Source organism: Periplaneta americana, chromosome 4 (genome assembly GCF_040183065.1).
Source record: "Periplaneta americana isolate PAMFEO1 chromosome 4, P.americana_PAMFEO1_priV1, whole genome shotgun sequence".
Taxonomy (NCBI): domain Eukaryota; kingdom Metazoa; phylum Arthropoda; class Insecta; order Blattodea; family Blattidae; genus Periplaneta; species Periplaneta americana.
Window position 1 is genome coordinate 99,470,546 of NC_091120.1, and position 17,806 is coordinate 99,488,351.

Consider the following 17,806-nt stretch of genomic DNA (forward strand, 5'->3'; position numbering starts at 1 on the left):
CATTTTTATGCTTACAACGGGGCTCGGCGTCACACCGGAAGCGGAATTTCTTCACCGATAGCGCATGCGCAATAAAGGGAGCCGAGGGTGACTTTTATCGTCTCGTGCATAGCGTACCGGTATCCATTGAGAAGCGAGCACTGCAGTAATGTGGAATGGCATTATTCACCAACAACGTCTTTGATTCACCATAACATTTCCTTCCATATGTACATTCTGCCCCTCTACAGAAAATAAAAACGATTATTTTCCCGGACCAAAAGTACAATGCATGTTCATGTAAATAAATGCTAGTATTTACTCTGGACCGAATGAACAGGAGGCGAGGACTATGACAAGGTTATTAATAGAGAAGTTTAGATGAGGGAATAGTTAAGTGACAGGAAGAGAAATTTCCCTCCTTCAATAATGCTACAAATTTTCAAACGTTGGCGATATTACTCTTACAACTTCCAGTGATAGTCATGTACATACATACAGTCACGAAGCTTGAGTTGTTAAGGGTATTAGGAACAATAGATTGCCGGTACTATTTCGCATTGTCTGTAATGAGGCGATAGTAGCAGTCCTAGTGGTTAGCAACTACCTATGGATGCATATTCCTTACGTATTGAGCTTCACTGTGGTGATAACTTTACGCCCAAGTGTGATCTGTGGTACGCAACGTCGATTGAAGTTCAAAAATGGCGTATCGTGGAATAAGGGGATCGGATCCATTTGCATCGAAAACAACAAGAAATGAAAGGTTTGCGCAAATGTCCAAGCAAGAACAGCTTATTGAACAAAAGAAAAGGGAGATACAAGCAAAACTGGAAGACCAAAAGAAGAAAGAGACTGAAGAAGCCTTAAAGAAACTGCAAGGTGTATCTGGGAATGCAAGAGGGCAAGGAAATAAATCAAATTTTCAGAGCGGGCAACATAAAGGAGGAAGAAAACCATTTTGGAAGAGGTATGTTGTCAGTATGTACAAGAGAATTTGTATTTGTTGTAGCTATTATTTTGTGTCGCCTGTCATCCAAATAGACGAAAAGGTACCGGTATCCTATATCCTAAATGATGAGAAATAATGATACGAAACGAACTCTACTACAGGACCTTAAAACCTAATCCAATTAAGGCATTTATGCTTCATTCACTACCTCTAGAATTCAATGAAAATAAAAGAACAATTATTTACTTTCAGGGTACCGTGGGTTTACCGTATTTGGCACATATTAGTGGTAGCGTCTGATATGGCGGGGTCTTTTGCACCGTGTAGGCATGTATTTCTCTGAATATTGCGAGTTAAAGGCTAGGTTAGATTAGATAAGGAGATAACTAAGTGACATGAAGCCGAGGAATTTTATGTGGTTAGGCTATAGTAGTTTAGATGAAGGTGCAACAAAGTAACGAGACAGGGTTACAGGACATCCCATGTTAGAAATTAAAAGCGTGTTCCTTTTAACCCCATACGGGATATTCAAAATTCTGTATTTACATAACTACCGGCAGTAAAAGAATGGTCATTTTTTTTTGTAATCTCTGTTAATGTCATTTTTCTATACGGTACGGATCATATCATATGTTAAATCATCGCATTGCAGACAGAATGAAAGAATGTCAAGTGTTAGGCCTAAGTAATGCACACAACATTGTTTCTGTACGCTTTTTTTTTTTAAGTACGTTATTTTACGACGCTGTATCAATATCTTAGGTTATTTAGCGTCTGAATGAGATGAAGGTGATAATGCCGGTGAAATGAGTCCCGGATCCAGCATCTGAAGTTACACAGCATTTGCTCAAATTGGGTTGAGGGAAAACCCCGGAAAAGCCTCAACCAGGTAACTTGCCCCAACCGGGATTCGAACCCGGGCCACCTGGTTTCGCGGCTAGACGCGCTAACCGTTACTTCACAGGTGTGGACTGTACGCTTCTATAGTCTGGGTCAGCTTACTTCATACCCTAAGGGTGAAACCTAACCATTTTTCCCCATTACTACATATGCTAGTGGATTGTGGTGATTTTCTAGTTTGCAGGTTGAATTTTCTTTTGCCAACTTCGTTTCGAATTTCGATACTGACAAATACTACAAATGGTAGTGATTTTGTAACTAGTAAGTTGGCAGCTGAGACAAATATCGACAGTATTTGTCGGTACTGGAGTTCCATGAAATTGAAATTGTACTAGATTTCTGACCCTGTTACTGGAAGCTAGTGAAATTTGAACATACCAATAATTAATATCAGTATTAATATTAATATATAATAGTTATTTTATGTGTTGCGTTGTGGTTATAATTCAAGACTATAGTCAGGTAAGTTTTCGGAGTTAGTACTAATAATTTCATGTGGTCAAACAAAATACATTTTTAGGTTAGGTTTCATGAGTCAATTGTTTAGCCAAACCAATAGATTTCGTAATGCCAGACAAAATACTTATGTTGATCCTTTTCTCGTATAGTTTGCCTACGAAAACATGTTACAAATTATTGAATTATTTAGAATAACCTTTCAACATAAAGTACGGTAAGTAAATAAGTCATTTAGTACGAAGGATCGTGTGATATCTGGTAACAGTTGGCAATACTGACAAGTCGGCAATATTTGCTGTTTGGGAACTGTTCTTATGTGATCCTCACTACTGGGTGTTCAGTTCAAAATGTGTCATGGCTCGCTGTATGCCGTCATGTGGCTAGCTGATGAGCCTAGACAATTCAATCTTCCTACACTTCCGCAGAGGTGTATAACCTAAGAGGCAGAGAAGTTGCCTAGCAAGTACGGCGTTCATTCTGAAGAGTACGTACCAATACATACGATAACGCCGGTAGTGGCAGGAATGTGAACTGTTTGGAAATACGTACTGTCGGGATATGGGGAGAGGGTTAAGACGATTACTTACGTATTTGTTGACATTAACTTCGACGGTCAACATGGACACGGAGCATTTGATTTGTGTTGTGGAATGTTACCGTACGCAACCGATGATAACAAATACCACCCTGCGTACGACTTGCCGGCGCAAAACACAGTTCGAAAGAGGTTATGGTAGCACACAGACCGTACAGACCGCCATCTGTTGCTACGACGTTCAAGTTATACTGTACACGTCCTCAAGTTCAGATTGAAGAACGCCTTAAATAATAGGCAACTTCTCTAACATATCAGCTGAAACTCGCTTCAAATCAGTGACCCAACAACAGTGACGTCATGACACACTTTGAAATGAACACCCAGTATACTTGTATGCCAGTTATGAAAGATAGGCCTAATTGGAGAGAAGAAAGGAATTGGCCTAGATGTTTCACACATCTCACGAAAGATGAGGTCCAAGTTAATTTAAAGGTGAAGGCTACTTATGTCCCAGCCACTAAAGGAATTTGATAAAATACTTTGGATTTTTTTTAGTTGGTTATTTAACGACGCTGTATCAACTAGGTACTAGGTTATTTAGCGTCGCTGAGATTGGTGATAGCAAGATGTTATTTAGCGAGATGAGGCCGAGGATTCGCTATAGATTACCTGGCATTCACCTTACAGTTGGGGAAAACCTCGGAAAAACCCAACCAGGTAATCAGTCCAAGCGGGGATCGAACCCGCGCCCGAGCGCAACTTAAAACCGGCAGGTAAGCTCCTTAACCGAGCCACGCCGAATTTTATAGTACTGATTAGTAGAAATTGATGTGATCACTGGGAGAGCTATACCCAACCCATCCTAAATAAGTACCTTACTTACATACGAAAATCGTCGTGCGTGAATGTAGTGAATGAAGAATACGGCCATAGTTCGTTAATGTAACAATAGGTTTCATTGTCGCCAACATAGTAATAATACTACACACCTAATCAAACTAACCTAACCTGTCACATAATACATACCTAATCTAATCTAACCTAACCTGTTACATAATAGTAAACCTGTAGGAAAATTTTTCACGTTTAGTATAATTTCGTTTGCATGTGTTGCCAACCCTGCTACTTGTGTCGGTGGCCATCTAGTGGAAGTGGATTGTAATGCTAGGAAGAAAATATGGCGACTTTCATAATAAATACATTTAGTTCGTTCAGTGTATGTTTTGTGATAGGCTATATTAAATGTAGTGATAATTCCATATAAGCGTATATAGTACAATAAGAATTGAAATGTGTTGTGACTGTGATAAAAGTATTGAAAATTGGTTTATAGCACCACATTGACAGTGATAAAAGTGTGCTATATTTGTACAGTGGCCGGTGGATACTCTATGTTGTCTCAACATATCAGTAGAGGTACTAGGCTGTTTGTGTTATGCAGTAATATGAAACATAAATAAATTCAGTTTATAAAAATGAATACTTTTCATTAGAAATCAGTAATTTTATTGGATAAACCGTTTCAGTTGTTTTTAAATCTAAATTCCAAGTAATAAAATTACAATAAAATGAGCTTTTAATTACTAATTCAGTATGAGTGGTTTTAGATGCATACCGGTACAAAACTATGGCAATAATGTGGCGTGGTATTGTGCATAAGTATGGAGTTCTCTCAAATTATTATTTGCATTTTCCTTGTGATAAACATTACACCTTGAGGCTCGACCTGATCTCGTCCCATATTGCTGAAAATCTGATAACCCAAACTGTGACAAGGTTAGAGTGGCTTATATAAGAGGATAGGTAAGGTGAGTGGCATGAGGCCGAGGAATGTTACAAGGTTATAGTGTATTAGATGAAAGGATAGGTAAGTGATATGAGGCCGAGGAATGTGACAAAGTTAGAGTGGTTAGATAATGAGAGGATAGCTAAGTGACAGGAGACTGAAGAGTGTGACAAGGTTAGTCATAGATGTCGCAGAATAAATATGGGGAATGCGTGTTATTGTTCAGTTGAGAAGCTTTTATCATCCAGTCTGCTCTCAAAAACAGCTGAAAGTTACAATTTATAAAACAATTATATTACTGGTTCTTCTATATGGTTGTGAAACTTGGAGTCTCACTTTGAGAGAGGAACAGAGGTTAAGGATGTTTGAGAATAAGGTTCTTAGGAAAATATTTGGAGCTAAGAGGGATGAAGTTACATGAGAAAGTTACATAATGCAGACTGCATGCATTTTATTCTTCACCTGACATAATTAGGAGCATTAAATCCAAACGTTTGAGTTGGGTAGGACATATAGCACGTATGGGCGAATTCAGAAATGCACATAGAGTGTTAGTTGGGAGGCCGGAGGGAATAAGACCTTTGGGGAGGCCGAGACATAGATGGGAGGATAATATTAAAATGAATTTGAGGGAGGTGGGATATGATGATGGAGATTGGATTAATCTTGCTCAGGATAGGGACCAATGATGGACTTATGTGAGGGCAGCAATGAACCTCTGGATTCTTAAAAGCCATAAGTAAGTACATCTGTGCCCAGTAGTGATAACATTATCCTCTGCCCGCAGTCTGGTGTGTTGGTGATGCCTGGATTAGATAATATCAGTGGTAACTTTAAATCTATGACATCTGGCTTTACATATATTGCAAAAAAGGCCGTGCTGAGGATTTTTTATCATTCTCGAAAGTCCATTGTTCTCAGTAAGTTTTGAACCTTAGATAATGTATTTAATGACAAGTGTGGTAACCACTGAGGCTGACTTTATGATACATTATAAACTCTTACCTATTGTTTTTTGTTCTTGTAATATATTGGAGTACAGTGTAACACAATGCTTAATATGTCTATACCTGCAGAAATCTTTTCATGAATACAGTGCGTCAGTGGTATTTTGATGTCACCGAAAAGTTTACAGTTCATTAATATATAGTAATCTCCCCTTATCCGCAGAATCTGTATCAGTTTCAATTGTCCGCTATTATATTAATCTCAGTTTTTAAATATTGTTATCGTATAGCATCTTAATCTGAATAGTTTTTATATAAAATTTAGAATTTAGTCACATCTTGTATTCATATACTGAGGCAATATCAATCACAAACACTGTGCTTAGTGACATTATCCTCACTTATTTACTTTTCATTCTGATATGTGCACCAACAAGTGTAATAATATATAAGACATTTATTATTATTAGTTCTCCTGATGTCTTATTGTTTGTAAATTGTAAATTAAACTTTATCATAGAGATGCATGTTAACGAAATAAGACTTATTTGTAGGGTTCATTATTAATCCTCAATAGCTTTTGGATCGTATCCCCCGCAGATATGGGGGGATTGCTGTATAAATTAAATTGTTATTTTTTTGTTTGAAGACGATGTAATATTAAATAATGTGTTCAAAATCGGTATAGGCAAATACTCTCTAACAATAATACTGGAAAGCTTCCCCATTTAGCATTGCAAGCGGCGGCGAAAAGTGACTGTGCTGCTATCTAGCGGCTTGAATTGTTGATACACTCCATGCTCCGTGCTGGGTTACGTGAGGAAAAGCGGAGAGGTGTGTATGTGATGTCAATAAGAAAATATAAAGCAATAGCATTATTTAGAGTCACAGTGTTAACAACATTTTTAATTAATAAGAAGTTACAAAGTTATTGGCATAAAAATGAAATGACACAATTCTCGAATTTTCAAATGTAATTACGATTTAGTTGTGCTTGTCTTTAGAAGCTTTCATACTTCGCCTGTTTCATTTCTTAGCTAATGGCTAACCATTTTATTTTTGATGCAACAATTTATTAGTACATTAAAATATTTGTCAGTGAAGATACTGGCACAGTTGCTGCTTTAAGGATAAAGCATGTATCATGGTATCTATTACATAAAGCAGATGTGATTTTAAAATCACTGCAGGCATGGTACGTTTGATAGAAAATAACCTATGGTTTGCTTTAAATTTTTGCACATTCCTCGAATAATGAAAACCATTACAAGTGGTACTTCTGAAATTTTTACGTCAGTTGAAGTTTGTTGATTAGGTCTATTTTACCTAATTCAATATATCCCTCGAAGTTTGTGCTTTAGCATTATAAGTTATATTTTCCTTCAAAGACATTTCATCTACAACAATAATAGTTAGAATCTTTTCATTCAGTGATAGAATATCTGATTTTATTTTTAATAATGAATTGTAAAATGATGGAATTTATACTGGGGCCTATAGCAGATTCATGAAATCAATTTTGGAGAGATCTAACTGTTGATAAACATTATTTTCTTCTTAAAAATCCTTAGTCTTGAGGTGAGCAATAATGGAATGTTGCGGCAAAACTTTTGTCGTAACTAGAATACCGTCTCCACATTTGCTTCTTTTTAAGCGCACTTGGGGCTAATGAATTAATCTTAAACAGTTTTAATTAAATCAGCGTTTGAATTTGCTGTGTTCAGAGCTGTCATTTACACTTGAGAAATTTTTCGTCTTTTAGGAATTCTTGAATCGTAAAAAAATGAACTTTATTTAGTGAAATATTAATAATGCCTATAAAGTATAGGGCTAGGCAAATTATTTTGTCCGAATAACTACCTGAATCACTTATTATGAAAAAACATGAGTCCACTTTATTCACAAAATCAACAATTCACATTTTTATGTTATGCATCCCAACGCACACTGTTTGGTTAAAAAAGAAGTCAAGACTTTCAATTTTTGTATAGGGAGAAACTATAAATAAATTGTGTTTTGTATGAAGAAAGTAAAGTAGATTTATGCAGTTTGGTAACTGATTCTGTTAGCATAGAGAATATTATGTAATTGCTAATGTACTATCTAATTACATGGTAGAGAAATATCATTCGTCGTTTCTGTCTGATATCAGAGAACCCACAGCCCCCTCGAGGCAAGATCTCATACGTTTCTCTGGGGTCTTCACGGTTCTTTCATTGTGTTTTTTATTTTGACCCACATTTTTGGAAGAAGGAGCTATTAAATTTAGTGAATGAATAATTGTTACCTTAAGTCTGTTATTAAAAACAAAATATTAAAAATTAACAGTCCTACGACTGATTTGAAACTTCAGTATACCTTTCCAGTTTATTTCACTTTATTTTTACTTATTCCTGGTGTTCCAAAGTGTTAATTATTGAAGTCCGATAATCCAAAGTGATTTTTGTACAAATATTCTGTCCCTCTAATCTAAACGTTTCTTCCAGAACTGTTGACAATGTTTTTAATTAGTGTTATCATATTGCTTATGATATTGCTTGTGTTTTGTTTTTTAAAGAATTTTAGATAAGGCCGCAAATAGCGATAGTAGCTGACGCACCCTATTAAACCTCACTAACTAACGTCTAGGACTTCAGTCTTTGGCCTTTGCATTTATTTACCTATATGAGCATGGCACACCTAAAAGACAAATGCAAATAACTGTAGTAGTAGAAGCAGTAATAATAGTAGTAATAATAATAATAATAATAATAATAATAATAATAATAATAATAATAATAATCTTGTAATAGAAAAGTAACATTCTACTGGTGTTTACATGACTACACCCTGTCTCTATCTTTTGAAAATCTGATGAAAGGTCTAGCAGCTAAGCGTAGTTTCTAAAACAAATTCCACATTTAACTGACATTGTGTGCAACTAAAATGAGAATAATCCTTACGACATCACGTGTTTGTTGAAGAACAAAACTCATATCACAGTTCATCGGGCTAATCGTCACGTCATCCTCGCTGCCTACAATCCTTGCCGCTAGATAGCACTGGTGAGTCATTCGCCACTTTTACCGTGAACTTTCCAGTATTATCATTGGAGAGTATTTGGTATAGGTATTGTTGATATATGAAACATAATTAAATATGTCTGATAAATTTAACTTGCTTCATGTATTAACGTCGATGTTTTTGTTTAGCAATCAAGATCAACGATGGAAACGAGAATCTTCACACTCAGATGATACTAGCAATTCCAGTAAACCAGGATCAATGAATATATTTTCAAATGATGGAAGTTTTCTAGATCAGTTCAAGAAACTCTCGGGTGTAAAGGGTAAATTAAAATTGGATCTTTACTATTCCGAATGAGTAGAATTCTTTCTTGTGACTGAAGACATCCTTATTCATGAAATAAGACAAAAATATTTTATATATTCTTTGTTCACAGCATACAGCATGCTAAGAAATCTGTTCTCTCATATCACATTAGTTTATATGAAGTTTTTCTAGAAAAAATTTGACTTAATTTTAGTCTCTATAGAAATATTGTACGAAATGGTTGGTCATGCCTAAGACTGTATTTTTCTTTCATAAAAGTCTGTACTTATATCTATGTCATCACTATAGATTTAAAATCATTTGACTTGCCTATCATGTATTCCCCTGTGGCCGCTGCACAGACCAAGTCTGTTTGCTCATTTTCTATTTGTGCTGTCACAGTCGTGTGAAGGCATTCACTGTAAACAGCATTCTTCAACCAAGCATTTGAAACATAACACCTTTTGATGACATCTTGCTTTACGATTTCCCAAAGAGAACTGTTTAGTGTAGTGAGATCTGGGCTTCGTGGTGGCCATGGCAATGATGAAGGAAATGACGGAAAAGCAAGTTGCATGCATTTTTGCGCCATATTAAATGCTCATTTGATTGCTCATTTGCTGACAAAGGACGATAGAGTTTGACTTTCAAATCCTTCCTATTGATTCAACAGCAGCCCAAGTTTCCAATCTTGTCGACAGTTCTCCCAGTCCGATGTGCATTCTTTATAGATTCAGTTTTTCCTGTTGTAAAAGCCTTGCTTTTCCCAAGTCAATAATGTTTTTGAATCCACACTGCATTCTTGAATCGAGAAAATGCTTAAATCCGCCATATTTTAATTCATTGCTCCCTTGTTTTATAGTTGTCAGTTATTACTTTGATTGCCGAATAGTTATATATACATGAAGACATTTACGAGGTGTGTTTGAAAAGTTCGTGGCCTGATACATAGATTGCATTGAAAATGTATCAACAGTGCCGTAATTGTTAGCAGCCATTTTACATTAGTTCAGTCACGAAAAATAATCATTTTTTGTAGTTTTAATTTTGAAGTTAGTGCGCCGAACAGATTGGCAAAAATGGATAATATCGAGCTTCATGCTGTCATTAAGGGAATGAGTCCGACAGAAATTAAAGCAGTCATAAATGCTACACTGGGGGAATCTGTTCCAGCACTTTCGACTGTGAAAAAATGGGTGGAATCATTTAACTAGTCGAGAGAGTGTGGAAGACGTGGACTTCAGTAACAGCAACAAGTGAAGATATTGTATAAAAGACCACAATATGGTTTTTAAATGACTGTTGACTGAAAGTGCGGGAAGTAGCAAAATTATCCATATCTCAACTGAATGCATGCACCACTTCTTAGTCGTTATTTTGAGCATGTCTAAGGTCTCCACAAGGTGGGTTCCGTATTTGTTAATACCGAAACAAAAGCACGTCTGATTCCAAATTTCGAGGAATTGGCTCATTTCAAGAAAAATACGCCCAATTTTTTAGGCTGTTTGTGACCACTGATGAAACTGGATCCACTACTACATACCAGAAATAAAACATCATCGAAACAATGAAAGCACAGTGATTCTACGTCTCCAGAAAAGCAAAAGGTGTTCAATTGGGAGGATAAGTCATGACTTCCAAATTCTGGGATTCTAAGGGGATAATTTATGATTGACTATCTAGTAAAGGGGAGAACAATAACCAGAAAATATGATTCAAATCTTTACAAGAAGAGACGGGGTATGGCCAAAGAAAATTGTTTCATCACAACAATGTACCTGTGGTTGCTAACTACACGAACTACTGTTCAAATTGTTGCTGCATCTCCCTACTCATCAGATCTCGCACCCTCAGACTTCTTTCTTTTCCTAAAGCTCAAAACTCACTTGGCTGGGAAGAAATTTTCGTCAAATGAAGAGATATCTCAGCAAAAGGCTCCCCCCCCCCCTCCAAGATATCGCGGTATCTGTGTACAATGAGGGTATAGCAGCATTGCAACACTGGTAGACCAAGTGTGTGAATCTTAGGGGGGATTTTTGAGAAATGAAGATTGTTTCAGAATAATCCTAGTTTACTTTCTACGTAATACTGTACTATGAACTTTTCAAACAACCCTCGTATAATCTTGGAATGTAGGCTTTCATGGCCAGCGTCATAGGGATCGATGTTATCCTGGCATCGATCCCTACAACTTTCGTATATCCAGATCTATATAATCTTTTCACCCATTCTTTGTGTGTGTGCATATGTGCTCATGTCCCTCATATTGAAACTTATTTTACATGCTGAGTCCTGATAATTCATTGAGGGTGTTTGCACTGTTTGCGTATGCATGCATGTGGATAATAACAAGAGAGGGATTTGTATTTTCAATTGATTTAAAAATACGTATCACATCCCATATTAGATGTCATTCAGTGGTTTATTTTTATTCTTCTTCTATTTGTAGTGTGAGAATTTTACTACTAAATCACTGTTTGACTATATTATACAAATTACCCCTCTTTCTGCCCATTGTCTTACTAGTATAACAGTTAACAAACAAACTTGTAAGAAATGATACAACATGCATACTTTTATCTTAAAGATTTATTAGTTAGGCTTATATAAAAGTTTGTAGCTTAGTAAGATAGTTGAAGTTAGTTTTTATAATGAGGCCATTGACTAAATTTTAAAGTACCTGACAGCATTTTTATAGGCATGCTATCTTTGCTTTCGTAAAAAATGCAGTATAATAAAAATTATTTTCTAGAAGCTCATGAATTTGTCATTCAGTTTGATACTTGAAATCTGAAATTAAGTAAATAAACTCTGCTTTTATAATAGCGCCCATATGATTTACACTTGCTTACAAAGCAATGGTGCCCTGACCAGTGGATCTTTATTGAGATATTGACCAACTGCTCTTCTTACCTAAGAACAGTCTTCTGCCTGTCGACCTCAAAGACCGCCACAAATACTAATATCGAAGCTTGCTGACTGGCAAAGTTATGTCCAAGACTAAAATAACGCACTTTGGAAGTCATGGTACACAATAAAATTGTATTCATTAAAATAACCCAATCATCCAGTGCTAAAAGAATGTAGGATTAGATTGAATTGACTCGATTTACGACCAAAGTGTATAATATTTTCATGTCTTCTATCTTGGTTCTTTTCATAACAGGAGAAATACTATGTACATAAATTTTTTAATGAAAATGAGTAAATATAACAATTTCATTGTCGTTCTCACAGAACTGAATTGGGCAAAATAACATGGCATTAATACACATTTTTGCCACTTGCAAAATTAGTCGACTTAACCAGCCTCATGGGCTAGTGGTCAGAGCTCTGACTACAGTTCACAAGGTCCTGGGTTTGATTCCCAGTTAGAACACAGGAATTTTTTCTTAAAGGGGAATGTTCGTGTGTTCGTCCATGGCCTAGAAATTAGGTTAGGCTTAGGTTTAAGACCTCTCCTGGCACTTCATAATCATCCTATCTTAATATCGCAGCCTAACTCCGCCTTCCATACACCCCAACCTCAGAAGTGGGTTACAAATAAGCCATTGCCAGGAGAGACCAGAAATGTAAAATTACAACCTGGTGGCATTGGCAAAAAAAAAAAAATTAGTCGACTTTTTCACTGTAACCTAAGATGTTCTGTTATGTGAACAGATACACTGACTGATACAAAAAAATAATACTACGAGAAATATTAGTATTACTATATAAACATAGTAAAACCTTTTCTTGTTGTTTGCATTCATATTTCCGTTGAGAGCAGTATTTTTTTCTCACTCATGGAGAATTTCTTTTGTGAGAGTGCAGTTTATGCCTCTTCTAGTACACATTATGCATTCTGCAGTGTTCTTTGCAATACAGACGTGGATAAATCATTAACAAAATTGAATAATTTTGTTATGTATTTTTACAAAATTCGACTCTTGAGTTTAGATTACAGCTGCCATTTTTGCTTATTTCTATGTATATTATAATGATTGAAATAGACAAAAATGTCAATTGTAGTCTAAATTGAAGAGTCAAATTTTGTAAAAATATATCATAAAATTTTCAATTTTGCTAATAATTTGTCCATGTCTGTAAATGCAAGTAAGGAAGAGTTCTGCCAAGATTACTAGTATGAATAGTGTTAATTATCACTGGTTTAAAACGATCAATGTTCATATCTGAGTACCTATTTTCAAATTGAATTTCAAGGGAAAAATTGTTCAGGGGCTGGGTATCGATCCCTGGACCCCTGGTTGAACATACCATTGCTCTACTAACTGAGCTATCCAGGAACTCCACCCGACACAGTCTCAATTTTTCCCCTTATATTCACGCAACTTGAGTGAGCTGGCAAAATGCCAGAGACCCACTTCGAGTGCACACAAACTCTGTGTGATTTGGAATTATGGTTTTCTGTTGATGTACCTACAGTAACATATATATTATGTAAGTCTAGTTTTCAGGTAAAGCTCCCTGTGAAGCAGACTGGAATAATTTCAAGGGAAAAATTATTTTCAAATTTTTTTATGACCCTGCTGCTTCCAGCTCTAAAAGTTTTACACTAGAAATACAAATAACATTTACATTTTCATTACTTGTAAGATTCTTAAATGGAATATATTATTGTTTACATATTTTTTCATATGCTACTCTAACTTTATTTGCAGAAGTAAAGTCCAAAAAAGATGATGATTCTTCAGCTACTAATAACAACATTAATAATGAAGCAAAATCAAGTCCTTCCTCTGGTTCAGCACCAACTTCTCGCAAACGTGACTCAGGTATGGTAAAGGTTTAAAATTATTAATGAGAGGGAAGTATGATGGTGCAAAATTAAGGTAAATGTTTATGTGAAACTGTGCTTTTGGTCGTGTACATCTCTGTCATCTTTTGATAGTCTTGGGTACCATTGAGTTTCGTATTTTTACTCACTTAGCACTTTTAACTGCATTTTATTAAGTGTTTCGCCTTGAGTGAAAATGTAATGGACAGAACAATTAGTGAAATATGTATTTTGTATAAAATATTTATTTCCGAAGTTCATGGTTAAAACAAATCTATTTTTGAAAGAGAGTCATTGTTACTGAGTGTTATTTAAGAGAGATTGGATTGAAAGAAATTGTGGTATATTCTAACAAAGTCATTAATTTTTATTTTTGTTTAACAATGTTCTTAATTTTAAACAGCTGATTGTATATTTTATAACTTTCATTGGGATCAGTTATTGCAAAAATGTAGTAATTTCTTTATTATGCATTTGTTTGATTAGACACAGACTGGGGCACGTGGGGTGCATCAACTGAGAAACGACCTGAAACAGAACAAGAGCAATGTGCAGAAGAAAGTGAACTTAGCAGTACACATGATATGGATAGAAATGAAGAGAGGGACCAGGATCGGGACCAAGACAGGGACCACAGAAATGAGGAACTGCGCAACAGTGACCGTCTGGGAACATCGCACTGGTTTCAGCATGAACGCACCAACAGTGGTGCATGGCAGCAGCAGGGGCGGGATGATTCTGAAGTGGCTTGGCATGGGCAGGATTCGCCTCCATCAAGAACTGTTACTGCTAATACCACTGTCTCAACCCCGAACAGGCCTTCCTCTCCATATTCCCCATCTAGAGCAACTTTGGATAGTAAGGATATAATTTCTTCTTTAAATGTAACTTCGACCACATCTACAGGTCCTGTTCAGTACTCGCTCTCTAATATTCATCATTCTTCTCCTCTTCCTCTGCTTACACCTCCACCACAGCAACACTTTATAGCGTATTCAGCCCCACCCCCTCCCCTTCATAGTATACCTCCACCTTCCCCATTGCAACCACATTCTATTCCTCCTCCTTCTCCTATGCAACCACATACAATTCCTACTCCACCACCACTTGCTTCTACTTTGAGTATTCACCCAACTACTACCCCTATCATCCAACAGCAACTTACTACAATACAGCAACCCCCACCTACAATACAACAGCCTCCTCCAACAATACAACAACCACCTCCCACAATACAACAACCACCTCCTACAATACTGCAACAACCATCTGCAACATTACAACCACCACCTACATTACAACCACCTCCTACTACTTTACAACCAACTTCAACATCATTACCCCCACACTTAATGCAGCATCCACCACCACTCTTACAGCGTCATACAGTGCCACCACCTGGTTCTCTGAGTTCAGCACCCCCTCCTCCTACTTTGGTAACATCATTGTTGCAACATACAATTCCTCCCCCAGGCCTGCCCCCTGCTGCTTCTGCTCCTGCCCCTGCCTGCCCACCATCTGCAGCAGTCTCCGGCATCTGTGCTTCTGGAACTGGAGGTAACTAACAGACAAGCTTGACCCATGCTTGTGCTTGGGTAGGCATTTATATTTGTTATGTTCCACCGGGAATTACTCTTTCTATGGGAAGTGAGCCTGCCAAACAGAGACTGGGTGGTGCTGTGTTGATCGGAGTTTACTAGTCTCTCCAGCAGCCGTGGCAGTGATGCAGGCTGGTGGACCTAACTGTGGACAGTCTGGTGACGAATCGGCAGAAGCGGCTGCAGATGAGGCCAGGAACCATTTGGCTCGTACGGTGGCTCAGTGTGGTGATGACATAGAGCAGATCATTCTTGTTCGCAATCCAGATGATCCCACACTCTGGTAAGCATTCTTAAAATGTTTTAAATATGAGTATGTTGATTACAGGCCAGAGTATAGATGTAATAATGGCGAAAGCAAAACTTATCTGTATGTTCTTGTGCATCTATATGTCAAAGTTTGGGACGGATTTTGTTCTTGTTCGATATTTGTAGTCATGTTTCGAGGTATCAAATTTTTACTCTAACGGTGATTTCAAAAGTGAGGGTCGCGACCCCCTGGGAGATTGTGTAAGGAGTTGAGTGGAGATGCGAGATAATTTATAAAATAAAACAAAAGAACCTCATTAACATACTTTTATTTTGTATTGAGAATCATAAGCATAAACAACACTGAATAAAAAAAACTGTTTCGTTAGTTATAAATTAAAAAAATAATACGGTAAATGTGCCTGTTTTTTCAGATAGTAGCTTCTCAAATCTGGACTCTGTATTTATTACACGAACAGTGACATGATTTTAAAGTTCATGGAAATTTCTTGCTTTTGTTTTGATGGTAATTGGTAATCATAGAAGATAATCTTATTTTGCATTAATATGAGGTTGGAACTACTATCACAAATTTAGAAACTTCTGGAGGTATTCTTGCATTCTTTTGATCCAAAACTTGTCTACGCTTCACCAAAATATATATAATAAAATAAAAATAAATAAAGTTTCGTTTCAACATTCCATCGGTAGGTACATATTTCAATGAAGTTTCCTTTATATTTTCTGTAATTCCAACCAGTTGATTGCAACTGTCTAAAACAGATTCAGTATCCTTCTGTGACTCGTAGTTATTTTAAAGTTCTTTCAGAAAATACTGAAAAAGCTATTGTTGAAAACTTAATTGCATGTCCACAAAAACGAACTGTGTATTGGACTTAACATATCATATGTAGTTAAATTTTCCATGACTTTTTTTTAATACATTGGAATATCACTTGTTTTTTATTTTTTTCAAGTGATGTCGACCAGAAATTCTTTACAAATTTGTTGATTTTTATTCCTGACTTATTATGGTAACATCTTGGCCTTCAAACTCCTGTTCATAATGTTTAAGTGTTCGAAAATATCAGCAAGGAGGGCCAATATAAGAAACCGACTCGCCTTGCATGATGTAGCAGTTCATTAAAAGATTTGTTCTTAACTAGAAAATACTTTCCAACATGTTACCCCACGAAAACCATCTTACTTCCGTGTCATAAAGATTTTTGTACAACTAACCCGTATCTTTAATAAATTTTGCTGAAAATACGAGTTTGCAACGCTCTGTCTTTGATGAAATTTGTCACTTTGTATTGAATTATTATAAAAGAAATAATATGAATAATAATAATAATAATAATAATAAAAGAAAAGAAAAAACAAACACAAATACAGATCAGTTAAGAATAAATTTTATCCTGGAACAGGACGCATTTCAAATCCAACCTATGCAGTCACACTGCACACATGTCCGTTGTCATGCTTAATTGTCCGTTTACACGCTATCTTGCAACATTAATAACACGCGTCAATAAATTAACTGCCTTTATTTTGTTTTATACACATTAGTTATCACACTTGAACTTGATTCTGACATATGTACTCTAATCCAAACACCATTAAACAATGTTAACAATATTATTGACATACCCACTCAGAAAGATAATGAATGACATGTGCATGGGAAGAAAATCAGGCAATGTTGCCAGTTTCATTTGAAATAAGCCTTGCACCCGTATTTTTTACTTACATATTTCGGGCGGGAAAAAAGTATACAGGGTATTTGAGAAAATACGGTATAAGGTGCCCTTCCCCCCCCCCCATATGTACAGCACTTAAGTAATGAGAAAAGATGTAAAATTTACATTGCACATTGTATTTGTCTATAGCTCAGTTTCTAACAACTTAAACTCAGGTAAGTAATTTTATAATTTTATTGCACATGAGTTTCTTGATTGTTGCAGTATTTAATACAGCAAAGATTGTTTAAAAACAAGTAGACATAAAGTAGTTTAACATACTTTTCCACTATGGCACAGCAATGCATTTAGGTCGTCGAATTTACATTCAACTTGTATTTGCCCCCCCCCCCCTCACCAAGTATGCCTAGAGTTGGTAATGTTAACATATTCCTTGGCATGTACTGTTTTCTGGAAAAATGCTGAAACAGAACTACAAGTGTTTGTAACATATGGGTGTGCTATTGAGAAAATTTTGCAATGTCCATTTAGCTCTCTTTCATATATAAAGGAATCAGATATAATAGAAGACTACAGGCCTACACAACTTCTCAGTGATATAATTTTTCA

The 17,806-nt window shown here is 36.2% G+C and overlaps 1 protein-coding gene across 1 annotated transcript in view; it reads left to right on the forward strand.

Moving 5' to 3' along the window:
- The first annotated feature begins 478 nt into the window (after window positions 1–478).
- LOC138698088 (uncharacterized) overlaps window positions 479–17,806 on the forward strand; it is a 44,807-nt gene continuing 27,479 nt past the window's right edge. Inside the window, exons 1-5 of the mRNA XM_069823792.1 lie at window positions 479–949; window positions 8,753–8,889; window positions 13,535–13,648; window positions 14,137–15,207; window positions 15,351–15,531. Coding sequence (XP_069679893.1) covers window positions 684–949; window positions 8,753–8,889; window positions 13,535–13,648; window positions 14,137–15,207; window positions 15,351–15,531 — 1,769 coding nt within the window. The 5' untranslated portion in view covers window positions 479–683. The remainder of the gene's footprint in view (window positions 950–8,752; window positions 8,890–13,534; window positions 13,649–14,136; window positions 15,208–15,350; window positions 15,532–17,806) is intronic.